Genomic DNA, 17352 nt, shown 5'->3' with positions numbered 1-17352 from the left:
TAATACCAAACCCCAAATATTTGAAAGGTTAGAAATCCAGGCCTAAGGCTGTCCTAAACCACTGCAGCACTACCTTGCGTCAGCATCGTAGGAGGGAAAAATATCACGTCCCATACACATACATATGCTATTACATATGCACAGATCTCAAAAGAGTTCGTTCCAACACAATAAGATAAGGGAAAAGGGGTTTATACTGTTACATCTATCTAAAATAGGTATCTCATTTATGATGATGAAAATATCTGTGGTGTAGCTCACTATGCATTGTTGCTGTTCCTGCGCACAGTCATAACTAGCCAAGTTGCCAAAAGAAGTAAATAAATGAATCACTAATAGGATTCAAGTGTGCATTTATATATATTTGCTCTGTTTGGGGCGCAGGGAGAGAAAAAGAGATAAATCTGTATAAGAAACATCACTTAGGAAACAGAACCTACAGAAAGCCTGCACCATTCAAATGGCCTGTGAAGTCACTACAGTCTAGGGGGAAGAAGAAACAACTGACAAATTAGTGATTTACAATAAGGTTGGTTTTTTAAAAGCTAATTTTGGAGTAAGAAAATAACATATCACTGTAACACTTTCAAAAGTAATATTTTCTGTGTAACAGGTTTTAAAAAAGAAAGTCTTATTGCAAAGTTTTCCCTACTTTTACTTCACTTCAGAAAGAACAAGGAAAAGACAAAACTGAACTATTTCCCAACTTTTATCTGTCACATACACAGTTCTAAAGAAACAGAAAATTCAACCTACAAACTTAATACAGCCTGCAATAACTCATTTTCAGCCTTGGAAAGCATTAATTATTACCACCATTTGAAAAATGTATTGTAATTTTTCATACATGAAAGAATTTACTGCATCTTCCTCAACAGGTCGATCAAATGTTCTGATAAGAAACCACTGGCTTGCAACGTGTAATGTGCATGACAAATTATCAAAAGGGACACATGCTTTAGAACTCACAGGAACACATTGGAAAGCATGCCAACAGTATGCTCTGTAGGTTTTGAGTCAGAATTATGGAGCCAAATGAAAAGTAAACTTACTTTTTTTCTGATACATTTTTTGTGATGCAGATGGGCGGGTAGGACTTAATACTGGTGGAGTGGTCATCCTCTCTATGTTGTTAAAGGATGCATCTGTAGACCACAAAGTCACCTCCTCTGCAGTGGCAAACAGCTGGGTGTTGTCTTCAGAGCCCTCTGACAAAGCAGCATCATTTGTAGGCTGACGACTGAGCACTGTGGCTTGAGTTGGGAGACCAAATGAATTTTCCTGGAAAGACTCTCTAAACATGTTTGAGTTCTTGTTCATTTGGTCAATGTGGGATAAAAGTGTGGTGGTCCAGGAAGAAGGCTGTGTGCTGAGATCCATTGTGAGATCAGTCTTGGAACTGTTTTCAGTCATGTTTGGCAGAAGATCATCATATGTTTCAAAGTCACCATTAACTGTGATGACCTCAGTGCCATTTGAATAAAAGCATGTTTTTTCTAACACCCCTAGAAGAAAGGAAAAAAGCACCACAATTACCATCCATCACCTGGAAGAACAAGTGTAACCAATCTGTTTTGGCAGGTTAATAATAAATATAATGACACAGATTTAAAAGTAACATTTATTTCCAAGTTAAAGATAACTAAATTTAAGAATGTAGCAAGAAAATAACAGTAGCACATAAAACAAAAGCTATGGCTACTGCAGGATAGATAAAGAAACAAATGGTTCCATGAGCTTCAAATATTTGAACCTTACTTATAGTCATTTAGTTATAGAACTCTTACACATTTAAAACTATAGAGTGCAATTTCAAGTAGCTCTAATGTGCTTTCGTTCTATTATAGTGTTAACAAGACTGACAATACTATTTTTTTCTCTTTTTAAATTGAATCATCTCTTGTTTTCATAGTGTCAACATCTTCAGAAATCTAATTCTGAAGCTTCAAGGGAACCAATACATTTTTAATATATTTTATATTCACTAACTTTTAAAATGGAAAGAGATATATAGGATTATGTAATTTAACTACCGCTGGTAAACATAGATCCCTGATTGTGAATAAATCTTTATGTCGAACTTCTACTGGAAGAACCAAGGGGAACTTTATATATATATATACACATATTAAGGTTCCTGTTTTTCCACCAGCAAATATTTCAAATAATTCAAATAATTCATTGGGATTTGGAGGAATTTACTGTGTGTATTTTATAGAAGCAACTGAAAATCTCCCACCTGCAAATTATTTCAGCAGCAAGTTTCTTTGTTTGAGTCCTCTGGTCAGGCCAAACAGGAAGAATGAATGTGTTGCAGATGCACAAATAAGTACCAATATTAATATAATTTGCTAAAGCCTAAGGAATTGTGAGTGGTTGTGTTCAGAAATTGTGCTTACTTAAATGTAGCTTTTTTGGATGCTTTGTTTCCAAATAAAGCCTTGAATTTCTATAATTCAGAAGCCTACTTTGTTTCAAGTTTCAAACTTCACTAGATTTTTTGCAGTTTTCAAAAAGTTAAAACAAGCTTTTTTAACTCCTTTGACAAAGTGCATAATAGCTGAAGGTATTTTTTCACATTCTCTCTGCTCCTCCCTGGACTCACCTCTTCTCCTCCACTCAGCAAAAAATAGAAAAAGTCTCTAAAACATTGGTCCCAAAGAGCTATTAATAATGATTTTAAATTAAAGTTAAAATGATTAGGTATTTCTGTATCACTCAGCAAAATAGCAGACAATACATTTCAAGACAGGTAAACTCTTGAAAGAAATTTTAAAAACCCCTTCGGACAAATAAATACTGTGAAGCAAAATATGATACTACTAACTGGATTCTGTACTCTCCTCACTCAGACTTATTTTATTCATTTTCTGGAACTACAAATAAAAGCTATGTCTATCACTACCTATAAGGTCATCTACTTCTTTCACTGAGATCCCCAAAGGCTTGTTTGCTTCTTCAACCCATCTTTCCAACAATGCCATTTTTTGTTCTATTTTCAGTGTTTCCTAGTGATAACAACTCTTCTTGACAGGTGGACAACACAATGAACCTCTTCTACATAAAAGGCCTTCCTAATTGTATTATCTCAGCTGACAAAACTAAGCCAAGCAGTTCTACTAAAATGAACTTTTCCTGATGTTTATTCTGTGAAGGATCTTCATTCCCACCAGGGCTGGCAGACTAAGAGATATTTAAAATACTATTTTTGCAAAATGCATAAATGCCTAACACTGTGCATAGATAAAAGGGTATGCTGCTTGCCTGAAAGGCAGGCTTATTTGATATGGTCCTGCAATGTGATCATGTGCCCAAAAATTACATCTGGACTGGAAAAGTCTGACATAGATGAAATCCCTCTTTATGTGTGTCATAACACTTGTTCTGATTTCTACAGAAAAAATAGACAAAGCATTAGTTGTGGATGGGTATTAGCAGGAAATAGAAGAAGACCATCTAAGTATGATTTGAGGACACTCATGTGAAGGGATGGGAGGAATGCAACATCTACCGTGGAATGCATTTATCACTATAAAATAAACATAATTTGGTATAATGCCTACCAGCTATGAAGGACTTTTTAAAAACAATGTTTCGAGTAGTTTAGAACACTTTCTTTCTGCAAGGATAAGAATGAAATGTTGGAAATTTTTCATTCTAACAAATATGCTAATTTTCACCTTTGCAATATTTGCATACTATTCATCACTTAAGGATTTTTTTCTGGTTTTTTTCAGCAAAATGAGACATAGACTACAGATTCTAACACAATTTGAAGGGGATCGTACATCTCTCCATTTTCAAGAAACATTTAGCTGTTCAAACCATGCATTCAGTTATTGTTTGTTTTTCTGGAAAGTGATGAAATTATACTGTACTATACTGCACTGTACCATACCATACTATACTACACTAACTATAATCCCCAGCAAAAAATTATGGACCAGTCTTATTAGAAGGCTCTTGAGGTCTATAGGAGTCAAGTGTAATTGTAAGATATCAGTAATCTTAATGATATATAATCTAGCCTTTTCTTCCCCCTTCAAATTTATATTGCCAAGTTAGGTCTTCACAGTCAAGATCTGGAATGTTAGGTCTTCGACAGTTCAATGCAAGCAATATTCCTACTCCCTTCTCTCCTCTGATGTACCACAGCCTTTCAACAAATTACTATGGTCATGGTCTAAAGGCTAGACTTCCTTCAAAGTAACTGGTAATGCCTCTACTTCCAGGAGTGAAACAACATTCATTCCTTACAAGGTTTTCTCCTAGAGGTTGACTCCTGGTGAGAGATAGCAGAGTATACAGAGCCAGAATGTAAGCACTTAAGAGAAATCAAAACTAAACAACTCAGATTGCTCTTTTCTTCTATGGACCTAAAAGTTTCTTGCATTTTTAGTCAAAATCACATGTATCTCGACTCATAATTTGCTTTGTCATTTCTTTGTACACAGTTCTACAAAATTACTTTTTCAAGGGCTTTGGATCTTGAATACTTGGAAGGTAAAAAATTTTTGCAAGATTGATTAATGTCATATTCTGAAAACAGGGCCCCATGACACCTCAAGTAGGATATTTTCCATTACTACAGTATAACCATATTGCCCTTCCTGTCACCTTTCTCCCACAGCAACTTTTCTGTTTCTTCAACATCAGAGCTTGCAATGACACGCAGGCAACAAAAGAGATGTAAAGGAAAATGAAAAGTTCTCAGGTGCACGCACACTTTTTCATGTGTATATGCCTCATTTAATTAAAAAATATTACAGAAGTAAAAGAATAAGTACCCACAAACTTACCACAGGAAACAAAACACTTTCTTTCAAAATATAAAAGGTCTAATTTCCTGATGAATTAATTACCAAAGTCAAATCTAAAAAAGTTCATAAGGTTCTTAAGGATAGACTGGAGTTTTCTGTTTATGTTTTCTGCACCAATGAAAGATACTAGAATGACAACCACAGATTTTAACTCCTTCATTTTTGGAAAAAAATGTAAAACTGTAATTACCCGTATATTAAATAATTTCTCTTAGCTGGTCAGGACTATCAACTTCTTTCATACACTGTAAGACTTCATATCAATATTAGACTGTAACAGAATTCAGTTATTATTGATCTGAAATGAATATGAAGTACTATTCTGGATATAGTGTATTCTGAGTAACTAAAACAGACTATATTACACACACTTTAAAGAGGTCCACAGAATTTGTTCATTTCATTCTAGTCATCAAACATATTTGCTTCTAAGCTACCAATGCATAGAAAATGAAAGCTGCTGAGAATACTAAATTATAATATGTTAATTCAAAGGATGCTCCTGAAGGGAGCTTTGCCAGTTTTAGACTTGGGTTATAACACCAAGCCTTATTCTTTACCCTACAGTAATTTCACTGAATTAAGAGGAGATAGTCCTGATTTTTGCTACGTAAGTAGGATCAGAACAGGTCCCATTTCTCAGAGGATTTAATGCATTTTAAAGAGTGTTATGTCGATACATGCCTGAGGAGGAGACTGAGTAGAGCTGATGTAAATACACCTGCTTTTTTATCTGCTTTCTCACTAAAGAATGAAAATCTAGGGCAGAGGATATGAAGGATACAAATGGAATGCTAAACATAAGGAAAGCAAATTGAATGGCATCATATTTCCTAATTGCCAGACTTGATCTTAATCCATTTCAGACTGTTCTTAGTTGAGAGATACAACCCAAGATTTACTTGTCAATCATAACATTCACTAGCTTTGGAGGTTTTTTTACTTCCTTTACTGCTTAAACTAAATGAAAATAACAGGTCCACAATGTCTTGCTGCAAATCCTTTACAGACTGAATTGAGAAAACAGGTTTAAGTTGTCTTGACAGTGCTATTGAGATATGTTTCTTCCTGTCCTTGCTAACTGTTTGACTGTTTGACGTGTATTGAAATTGGTGTATTTAAAATCAGAAAATTGATATATATCAATTGATATATATCTGTATACTTCACACATTACAGTACACTTGTTACAGGTGTGCTTCTGAAGTACTTAGGGAAGCCCAACTAGAAAATATTTTCATTAACAAAATAAAAAAGGCAAAAAGCCCAACACCCCTCAGCACTGAAAGCAGATTATTTTTTTACTTTTTTTTCTCTAAAAAAGCAATGCTTTAACTTAGTATTACTGTCTTTTTCATGCTGTAGTTGAAGCAATTTAATGATATGTCAGCCTTCTCTAAAGGTAACGAAAGGAAGATTTTTAAAATATTTATGGTAATAAACTAGCACCTTTTAATTGTGTAACAGACACAGAATTATGTAACAGACTAAGCCATTATGAAATCTAATATACCTGGAACCAGTTTCCACAAAACATGCTTGGGGTTCTGCATTAATACATATTCCATATTTAGAAGAAATGAACATAGTTTTCCTTAGCAAAACAGTAATATTTTGTAGAACAGATTCAGAAAGATTTGTGGCTATTTATAAATTAAATTTCACTTGAAAATAAGAATCAGATTTGCATACAAGTGTATGACATAAAGGGATAAATATTCAGTTCCAGTGACAGTGATCTAAAGCTCTAACATAAATATCTTTTTGTACTTGTAAAATGACTTCCAAAAACTATCTACATGCTACATGCTTCTCAAAAGAAAATGCTACCTTGAGAAAATCAGAGATGGTTTCCTCATTGGTACTTTAAATATGTTTTAAATATATAAATCTAAATAGTGTATTTATTTCTCTGCAACAAGCAGTCATTAGGTAGATTAATTGGTTAGGTAGATGTGCTAAAAATACATGTTTAATGTCCACAGTTATATTAGCACTTGAGAATGTGGTCTTAGTTCTAGTCTCCTTAATTTGAAAAATGCCAATTTACTCCATTAGCACTCACCTACAAAGGTAAGCAGAATCACCAGCAAAAGGATAAGGGCACAGATGCAAGGAATCAGTATTAGGAGCAAAAGTCGAAGGAACTTGGCCGAAGCCAGTTTCTGAGAGCAACCATCCCCCATATTATCCTCATCTGCTCCTAAGACCTGAAAAACAAAAAAGCAACTTTATCATTATGGTGTCAATTAGTAACTCCAATGTTTTCAATAGCAGTCCTCCCTCCCTATTACACAGAACAGCTACATGATTTAAATATATGCTATAAATGGCTTATAGGTTAATGACAAGTTGTACGTAAACTTTCTTTCCGGCAGACAGCCTAGTGTAATCCGTATAATTTAGTTAACTTTATCCAATATCCACAGACTTACAGCTTCGTTGAAATTTCTAAGCAGTTCTGATGAATTGGAAGTTGGATAGGCATTTCATTTGAAACAAATGGAAAATACATAATAAATTTAAGCAATAAAGCTAAATACAGTTTTATCTACAATTAAAAATAACCCATTACTAATTAGTCAAGACCTCCAGGTTCTTAAGTTTCTCTTATTAAGGAATTAAAGAACTATTATAATCTTTGTTTTAAGTGACAACAGAAGTGTTAAGGACCATTCCACTTACCATGCAAAATAATGCCGTCTAATTTTTTAAGTACTTTACAAAATTATAACTTATTACAGTATTCTGTAGAGTTTGCAGCTCATATTTTCTGTTCTATGAATGCAACAAAGAAGAATGAAGAAAAATGATTTTCTGAATTCAACTGATCTGCAAAAAGTACAAAAATTCAAACCTTTGCAAAAGCCTAAACATGTATTTTATAAATATTTTTTTTAAACCTAGCTCCATTAAGACTATGATCTCATATACTGGAGAAATGTCATACTTTTTAAACAGAAGCAAAACCAAAACTCCAAGTTAATATTTAACAGCAAGATTGAAGCTGTTATGAGGTCAATACATTTTTATTTGAAATTGACTAAAAAATAAAATTTTCCCTGTGATAAGGCGAATCTAGGTGATAGGATTATTAATTCCAGACAATGCCTTCCCAAAGGATGACTAGTAGTTTATCCTCTTTGTCAGGAAGATCAATCACATCACAGTTGATGGTGACAGGAACCAAGTGTAAATGCATCCATTACCCTGACAGCTTCTCCCCAAAGAATCTCAAGTGACTGAGGTCTACAACATGCATAGTATTTAGGCTCGTAAATGCCAGTCTCTGTGTGTTATCTGGCTCTGCTTTGCGTGCCTTTCTGTAAAGAGCAGGTTGTCAGACTGACTGGCACAAATGGAAGTTGAAATATATCTTAATTCAGCAGAATATCATTACCACATGAACACAGACTCCTCATGAAGCAGAGCACCCTATCCTTTGCAATCATGATATTCTGTAAGAAAGAACCCATTTCTGCTGGAGCAGACAACAAGGAGCAGGACCATCGTTACACAGCCCAGTGATTAGGGCACGTGGGAGCTGATTGTGAGTTTCTTTAAGACAAACAAATATAATATCCAGCTCATTTTCCTAAAGGAATGACTCCCAGCCAAGATGCACTCATTGCAAATCCCAAGCAAAAGTGCCCAACTCTATCCAGTGTAGTACTAGGTAAGTTCTGACCCATGACTCCCCAAAGAGTTTGTCTTAGGAGTAAAATCCTTATCAATAAATAACAAAATTATAACCATCCTTACTTTTAGACTGTTTTTGTGAGGAGGGGGTGATGTTGAATATTTTGGAGGTCCAAGAGATCTTAATAACCTCAAGCACAAGTGTATACCTGAGAGCAGTGTTACCACCACTGTTCTATAGATGCCTCAGAGTTAGGAGAAACATTAAGTGTGTGCCAATTAAAACAGTGAACTTCTTCTATTTATGTGAGAAATGTTTTCTAAAGTCTACTGGCATTGTGAATACTACTTATTTTACACAAATGTTTAATACTAAAAGAGAACATTGAATGTTTTCCATCTTGTCAACTCCTGGAAGCAACAATAAATCTCAGTCTTTGCATTGACAACTTATTGCCCCAGATTTTAGAATGGACTGTTGTATCCAAATTTGCTTTCAGTGACTGCTCAAGAAAAGAACACTGCATTGTGATAAGACATGTTTCTCTAAACACCATGAATTGCTAGTTCTGTAGAACAGTGTCCTAGTTAGAGCAGCTGGGACAAGTTCATCACGGTGTGGGTGTAACCCAAACTGTGTATTCTACACCCTCTATGTCATTTCCAGGAACTGTTAACAATACACCATTTCCAGCAGCTGCCCAGAGCACACCTGACCCCTCAGGCTAAGCTGGGTGTTAAGAAGCCTGTGAGATAGGAGGATGTTCCTATCCTCACACCAATGACTCAGGTGTGATAACTCCCCTCCGGGAAGTCATTAGCACCTCCAAACCCAGCCTGAGGGGTCATGTCTGCTAATGGGCCATCAAGGTTTCCAAAAATATCTCACAACTCACAGTCACCCATTGTGGAACCCCCTGCCCTGGGGGAGATACTGGGCATTCCCACTCGAACCAGAGTGTATAATCTTGGGGTCTTGGGACTTCTGGGCTCATTTGTCGGATCCAGAGGAGGACCAGAACCTTGACCGGACTGCAACCACCACTCTCAACCAGACTGCAACCAGCACCCTCACCAACAGGTCTTCCTTTCCTTTTACTTTAGACTCAGAGGGACCACGTGCGGCTCAGCACGGGGACCAATGAACACCATTCTGTTCGTGCCCCAGGGTACTGGGTTATACATCTGGGTTTTGGGGGTTAAAACTAATTGTTTGTCCGTATAATTGTATTTATTGTATCATTTTTATTAAATTGTAGCTCTGATTTATAATCTCTTTTGAGTTGGGTTCATTTCTCCTGTCGGTTTACCTTTAAACCAGCACAAACAACAAAGTAAATATTTATAGGCAACTGAACAGCATGTTGTATTTTTCCCTTCTACAGGAAAAGACCTCAAGAAAAACACTAAACCTATTTAAAATCATCACCAGCGACTTGGCAAGCACAAGCTTAATTTTTCCAGTTTTCCAATTTTGCCAATTTTCTATCACTTGAACAGCTACATTAGTTTTTTCCATCAATTTCTGTGATGAACATGAAAATAAAACTGGAGATGGTGCTATTGGTTCCTACACCTTCAATGAGAGTTTAAGAAACATAAATGCATTAATTATACCTACTTTTTATATATTCCCCGATAGTGTTTCTTTTCCTCTTGCCAATACACAAATATATGCACCAGTTTAAAGAGCTCTAGTATGACAATGGTATCTGCACAAACTTCAGACATGTTCTGTTCTCTCAGTTCTAATAAACAATGGAATAGAGGCACAAATAATGGACTAAAGGCATAAATAATGGAATCTTCAGAGAAAAATGGGCCTGTAGAAGGAAACAGAAGTGCAACATTCTTATTCCCTTAGCTCACTTCAAGCTTCTACATTAGTGGCCAAGATAGGAAACCAGTCTCCCTCAACTCTCTCTGTAGTTTCTCTGATTCATTCTCTAAGTCTGTAAGACTGAGGTGCTGGGTAGATACACATTTATCTCCCTTTCCAAGGGAAGGACAAGAAGATCTAGAATTAGAATCCTTGTGGGCCCACTGAAAGAAATCAACCCTACATGCTGGAGATTATAGCATAAAATAGATTTAGCACAGCATTGGACCAAAACATACTCTCCATACTTGAAGAATACTGGTGCAAGTTCTCTTTCTACCACTGTTGTTAGAAAACTTGATTTAAGAAATATTTTTCTGAATTTAATACTGTGTATACTATAGTTAGGAAATGTCAGTGTTTCATTTTTAAGGCAACAGGTCATTTGCTTTTAATACAATCATGTTTTGTATTAAACAAGAATATAGTCAGAAGAGAAAATGCTTAAAACCATAATTTCTTCTGACAGCTAAAAAGTTCTGTCCCTAATGAAATTACAATAACCATTCCTTAACTGAGTGCCATTCTTTCAATAATGACTGCAATAAAGGAAATAGACCATAAAGTAACACTGAGATAATTTCAATGCAGATTTTTAAAAAATCCTAGGCTTATCTAGGACTGCTGGATCAGACTGCTCACAGTTTATTTTCTGAGACTACAGAGGCAGAAAAAAATAAGAGATGGAAAAAGTGCGTAGTCCCATCTGACTTCAAAAATACAAAAAATTAATTGGACCAAAATTCACAGCTTATTTTCTGCAAGATGTGGGGAGAATTTGATCTCATGGCTGTCATTTCAATAACATGCCTGTCATGTTAAAGCAGAGAAATGACAGATTACGTTAAGATTTATGGGTAAAAAGCCTATGGTGGCATGCAATTTTCCTTTTAGACACAAAGTATCTAAGTTACTAGTCTATAAAACAGCCTGAATCATGGTATAAGCACTTGACAAAAATATCTCCTGCTGTAGTCACCAAAAACCTAACAGATGTTCTCCCAATAAAGAAATATCATTAGGGCTAACTGCCTACTGTCAGTATCTTCTGTGCATGATGGGCCTATACACAGAAATGTAGAAGACAACCGTTGTATCAGAAGCATTAAAATATCTCAAGCAAGCCTTACCAAAGTACTACATAGTGTTTATACCAGAAAGAAGTGGAAACAAGACAAGTACAACCATGAAATGCAGAAAGAATGTCATTAGGGGGCAGTAAACAGATGACTTTGTAGAAGTCCTCATAATGCCACTGAAGAATCTGCTGCTCAGCCAAGCAATAGTTCATGTATGGAAAATATCTTAGATTATGAAAACTATCTGCAGTTCTTTCCATATCTTTGATATTGTTCCCCTTCTAATATTGAAGCAGTACTCAGTTGTCATCTCCTGTGATTTTATCAGCTCTCATGATACTGGTCTTAAAGCTCTAGATACTGGATTCACAGGACCATACCAGCCGTTACAGCTTTCCCTTCCCCATTAAGGGAAGATGGCTCCCACTTCTTACGGCTACAGAGTGTAGCCATAAACGCCACAAACTGAGCGTGTGAAGTGTCAATGTTTAAGCACAAAACAGCATATATATATATATATATATATATCATCATCATCATAGCCAGGCTTTGCGAACAAAGATTTGGGGAGGGCTCTACCCACATTTGTTACAAGCACCTTGGTGGCTAAAAAGGCCAATACGAGACAGGCATGTCCGATTGCAAAAGGCACAGCAGAAAGACTCCTTAGGTGGTATATTCTGCAAGGCACGATTCTTTCTGCATTGTCTTTTCTCCTCAAGAGTGATCCTGCGTGCTTTCTCAAAAGCATCAGCAGCGTTATAGAGATAGATATATATAGATAGATAGACATATAAATATAAATTTAACCATACTCATTGTTAGAGCTTTTCTTGATGGACTCATAATATTCAAATGCCTGGGAACAAGTAACAGAAGCTGCAAATGGTCTACATTTTTTTTCAATTCTGTCCTGTTCACATGAATATTATGAGTCAGCAATGCATCTCTGACTACTTTATAGTCAAGAAATATAACACCATACTTTAACAGTCACTATAACAAATAGAAAGTGTAAAGTAAATCCTCCAAATGTACAAAGTCACATGCTAAAAACACAAACAAGCAAAAAGTTGCATAATCTTTCATTTTCAGTGCTACAGGAATCAGAGAGCCAAACTGAAATGGACCCTAAAGAATGAATGTTGACAGCAAAAGAAACTAGATACTAAGCAGCTTTTTTCTGCAAATACAAATAGTACTCAAATTCCAGTGTACACAAATTTAAGAACAGAAGTGTCATATTTATTCTGAAAGTAAATAGTGCCATTCATAGGAAAAAACTTTTCATGCAGCAAAGAACAAAATCAAAACAAAACCTTCACATACAGTAAGGCAGAAAAATAAAACAACCCAAACAACCCTCTTCATACAGCAAGGCAGCAAATATGAGAAGGATGTTATCACATGAATTGCTATTTGCACAATGGAATGCACTACTTTTCCCAATAGTCCAAGTAATTCCTTGTAATTTCTCCCAGGAAATTCCATATCCTCAGACAAATTACAAATTGCTGAAGTAATTAATTCAAAGTTAATTTTGATGATCAGACATCCTTTCCCTTTTGTGAAATTAACCAATCTGAAATACACAGTATCCAAGTAAGGGAGATGTCATATAAAGCTGGCCACATCATTCCAGAAGAAACATCTGGCTGGTCCTAGATGCCCTGTCCAGCCGGATTCCTTAGCTGAAGTAGAAACCTGAAAGACATTTAACCTTCCTGACATACATTTTCACTTAAAGTAATGAAAGTGTAACTGTGTCAGTGATGCTCCATCTCTGTTAAAGAAGATGCAATTTGTAAAATAAGGTGATTTTTTTTTGCCTTTCAGACTACCATAAGGACCCACTGACCACTTCTGTTCAGGTGACTTTTCAATTTGAGACATGGTGCTGTAAAAATGCAAACCAGGCATCACCAAAAGTGATGACATTCACACTAATGAATACTGATGTCGTATTCTTCATTTCTGTTGCACAAATTTGGGATTCTTGACTCCTGACAATTTCAGCAGCTTGGTGAGCCACGGAGACAACTCTGAGACTGGGAAATTGTGGAGACAGGCAGAAGCTCAGAAAAGACAAGGTGACATTCAGGTATGTGACATGCAGCTCTGTGACAATTGTTCTGATGCTGCTCTAGCTTCAGTTTGTGATAGAGCCAGGGGTAAGTTTGCTGAGACAAAACCCAAACACACCTATGGTGTTCCAGTTATCGATGTGTTTGAGAGCCTTCACTGCCACTTTCCAAGCTATGTCTCCTTTAGCGAGTGCTTACAGTGCTGTCCAGTGTGACTGCAGACACCTCAGACATAACCCACCCTCACTTCAAATTTTGTAGCTGAGGTACAACCAGCTGTCAGAGCCACTGAAACACTGAGTTCCAAATCTGTTTTTGTCCAGGATGACAGATTCATTTCTCAGTGGTGCTACCAGCATCCAAGTTACTATCTTACAGGGTATGCTCAATTTAAGAGAGCTTGCTTCTGGTGCAACTTCTCTTTCATAATTCATTCTTTCCTTTCTGAAGGCTTGAGGGAGGTGGAAATAAGTTGATCACTGAGACACAGGCACTACAGCCAGGAGATCTGATGTTCTGAGGAGTTTATTCTCATTCCATCTAGTTCTTTTGAAAAAGGCTCCACTGTTCTATCCTGGCAATGTAGTGCATTACAAAGGCACTTTCAAAACATCTATTTGATATCAAAATAAATAGAAATAAATAATGTAATACTTAGTCTCCATGAAAATATTTTATTTAGAAATCAGAAAGTTATTGACAAGAAAACTATTGATCTTGATCCTCCATTACAGGTGATCAATGCTTAACATTTCATATAAAAGGGTGCAAGTGGAAAAAAAAGAATCTTCTTGGATTCCATGTGTCAAGAACATGACACTACTAACTGCTCTCCATCTCAGTATAAATGAGAATTAGACACTCCATTAGCCAACATATATGGTCAGTACTGACCATTTTTTAAAATTTTAATTAGAAGAGAGGGAAAAAAGGATATTTATCACTACTAGAGAACAGCAGTATCACTCTTCAGCACCAGTATGTTTTAATCTCCTCTTTTTTAAAAAGAAGTGTTGCTGAATAATGATTCTGCTTTGGCATAATTGATGATGGTTTACATATATTATATATATTTACAATTATTTATAATTTCACTGATGTAAACTTGTGACTACTATGGGGATGCTTCCCACATTCACAATGGAACTTTGTTGAATTTTCAAGAATGTTCAGATTAGGAAATCGTACAGCCGATGGCAAACTTATTACAATTCTAAGCTGTCTCTTCTTCATCGCTCAGAGCTGGTGGCAAAGATGTGTGATGTTGCCATGCCTCTTAATATGAGCAAGATTCAGTAAACATATGGAAGACATCAAAGATTTTTCAAAAACTGAAGGCATTCATTTTAAGAACTAGACTCTGGTTAGCATTATCTTATATTTCTCAATGCCAGAACATGAACACCCATTCAGCCCACTTTAGCAGGCAGTGGGAAAGTATTTTGGGGAAAGTAATCTTTAATTAATGCAGAATTTAAGCTTTAGGGGTTATTAGTTTTCTTTAAGTTGCTAAGGCTTGCGAAAACTTCGCATAGAAGTTTCCACAGTGCCATGCTGTTTTTCTGAACACACCCAGACACTACTCTAATGCTTTCCTGACTACCCAGATGTTCATTGCATTGAGGTTTGCTAAGCACATTGAACAGCGGTGGCAAGCCTCTGGTTACACACTGCTGAAAACTACAACCCAGCAGGCAGGGAGTAACACAGTACTCACTTCAGGTTCCTGTTTTGCCTGGAATTCAGTGAGCAGATGTCTGGAGAAGAGCCATTAGCACCGGAAAGCAAAATTGAAAATCATTAAAAAAACTTCAAAAAAAAATCCTAGTGGCCTAATTTGTGACAATAAAAAAATTTTGAAAAAAACCCAAACATTTTGAGGGGGTGGAGGCATACAGTCAGAGGAAAACTTCCTCTTAAAAGCAGCTTTCAAGCCTGGAAAACTAGAAGGAACAAAAAGAAATCCTGCCTGTCAGGCAGGCTCCCATTCAGTGTATCAATCACCCACCCCTTGTGTAGAAATCCCATCAGAATCCCCCTCCCACACAAGGCAATTAGACCTCATAATTGGACATAACCTTTTTTCCCATTATTGCCTGATCAGTAGACTTAGCCTTCTGAACTTGAAGGTGATCACTACCTTATGTATCTGCCATGTGTATTGCTGATTATACAACTGTGCAACTTATTTAAAAGCAAAAGTTTTCAGTTACATGAATTGGATGCTAAACTAGAATACAAGCTAAAAAATGCATGAATCTTCTTAGAAGCATTTGTCTCCTTATGTTTCAAGCATTTCTTATTAATTTTTCACTAAAATGTGTAATTATTCTTACACTATAAACATCTGCTAAGAAAAATTAAAAATTATTATTTGAATGTGTAATGTTAACTTTACTGACTTTTTTCTGAACTAACCTTGGACCAGGGATAAGACCAGCAGCAATATTAATCAAAGGAAAGAACATGATGCAGTGTAAAAGCAAAGTTTTATCTGTTCAGCATAGCTGGATTTTTATTTGGTCTCCTCCCAAAGATGAAAATGGACTTACACAACGTCTCAAAGGTTGATAACCTACTACCTATGAAATTTAGAGGTGACTCATTCATTTTTCAATAGGATATCACTTTGTTCAGAAACAGATCATCTTTGAATATTTTGCTTCAGTAGAAGAAAATACAGAAAGAGGAGGATATTTTTTGAAACTACCAGGACATCTTGACAGAAATAACTGGAGAGGTGACTAGAGATTAAACCTATTCATTATAGCTGAAAATATGAAAAAAGGAGCTGATACAGAAAACTCAAGATTAAGTGGGTTAACAAGGCACTTACATTGGTGTACACACTGGACTATGACTTTGATGTAGTACTAAAGTTTTATGGATCACATAAGGATTTATGGAATAAAAACTTCCAAGTCACTGAAACAATAACAATCCGGTGAATTATTTTGTCAAAGAAGAAAAATCCGACTGTATTTATGGCTAGGAATATTCAATTTGTCATCCCTAGAACAGATGCCAGGTTTCCTCTCATTTACATTTTCGTTGGAAATCTCCAAGAGTCACAGAATACTCCTATCGATGATGAGAAAAAAGTGAATGGAAACCATCTGGGTTCTTAGCCCTTCCAGACCACCATCAACACTCTTTCATATCTCTGACTTTATAGGGAAAAAGAATTGTTAACAACTTTTAAACACATTCAGTCTTCATTTCAGACTTCCTTTCCATCCTTGTCTACATGCACTACAAATTATTTAAACTTACTCCCTTAAAATGGCTGATCAGGGACAAACCAAAGCTTATAAAAGGCACTTATTAGTTAATTCTTTTTTTACACAGTTGCTATAAATGAAAAAACAAGGTGAGAGAAAATAAAATTAAAAAAAAAACAACATACAAACAAAAGAAAGATACCTACTTACTCTACAGTTCCTGACATTCTTTCAGATATATTATCTATTTGGACCATATTTGCAGATGCAGAAAACTAGCATCTTTTAAACAATAAACTGTCCCTCAATACTATGTCCTGGCAAAAATGCACCAGCTGCTAAGGCAAGGTGGCCTCAGCTGTCTGTGTTTCTTCCTGGTAATACAAAAAGGCAGGAAGCTGGACAAAGTCTGAGCACTGCAGTATGTGCTGTTTCTATAATCTCCAGATCTCACTACTTTCAGGACAACTTTAACATAGGCAAAATAATCCATTCAGCAGAAGATATGACATGAGAATCAGGAGCAATAGAAGAAATCTCCATGTCATACCACTTGCCCATGGAAGTCCGGAGCAGACACAACTGTGTTTTACAATTATATGCTGTATTATTAAATTAATGCAGAGCTGC

At 36.0% G+C, this 17352-nt stretch overlaps 1 protein-coding gene across 3 annotated transcripts in view; it reads right to left on the bottom strand.

Annotated features, from left to right (window-relative positions):
* CORIN (corin, serine peptidase) overlaps positions 1-17352 on the bottom strand; it is a 118712-nt gene that overhangs the window by 95095 nt on the left and 6265 nt on the right. For all 3 annotated transcript variants that reach the window (XM_064652888.1, XM_064652889.1, XM_064652890.1), the window contains exons 2-3: positions 6886-7030; positions 1053-1505 (exon numbers count right to left, since the gene is read on the bottom strand). In XM_064652888.1, the coding sequence (XP_064508958.1) occupies positions 1053-1505; positions 6886-7030 (598 nt within the window). The remainder of the gene's footprint in view (positions 1-1052; positions 1506-6885; positions 7031-17352) is intronic.

The sequence above is a fragment of the Pseudopipra pipra genome, chromosome 4, assembly GCF_036250125.1.
Source record: "Pseudopipra pipra isolate bDixPip1 chromosome 4, bDixPip1.hap1, whole genome shotgun sequence".
NCBI classification, from domain to species: Eukaryota; Metazoa; Chordata; class Aves; order Passeriformes; family Pipridae; genus Pseudopipra; species Pseudopipra pipra.
Note: the sequence above shows the minus strand (reverse complement) of the source record. Positions and strands in the feature narration are given on the sequence as shown.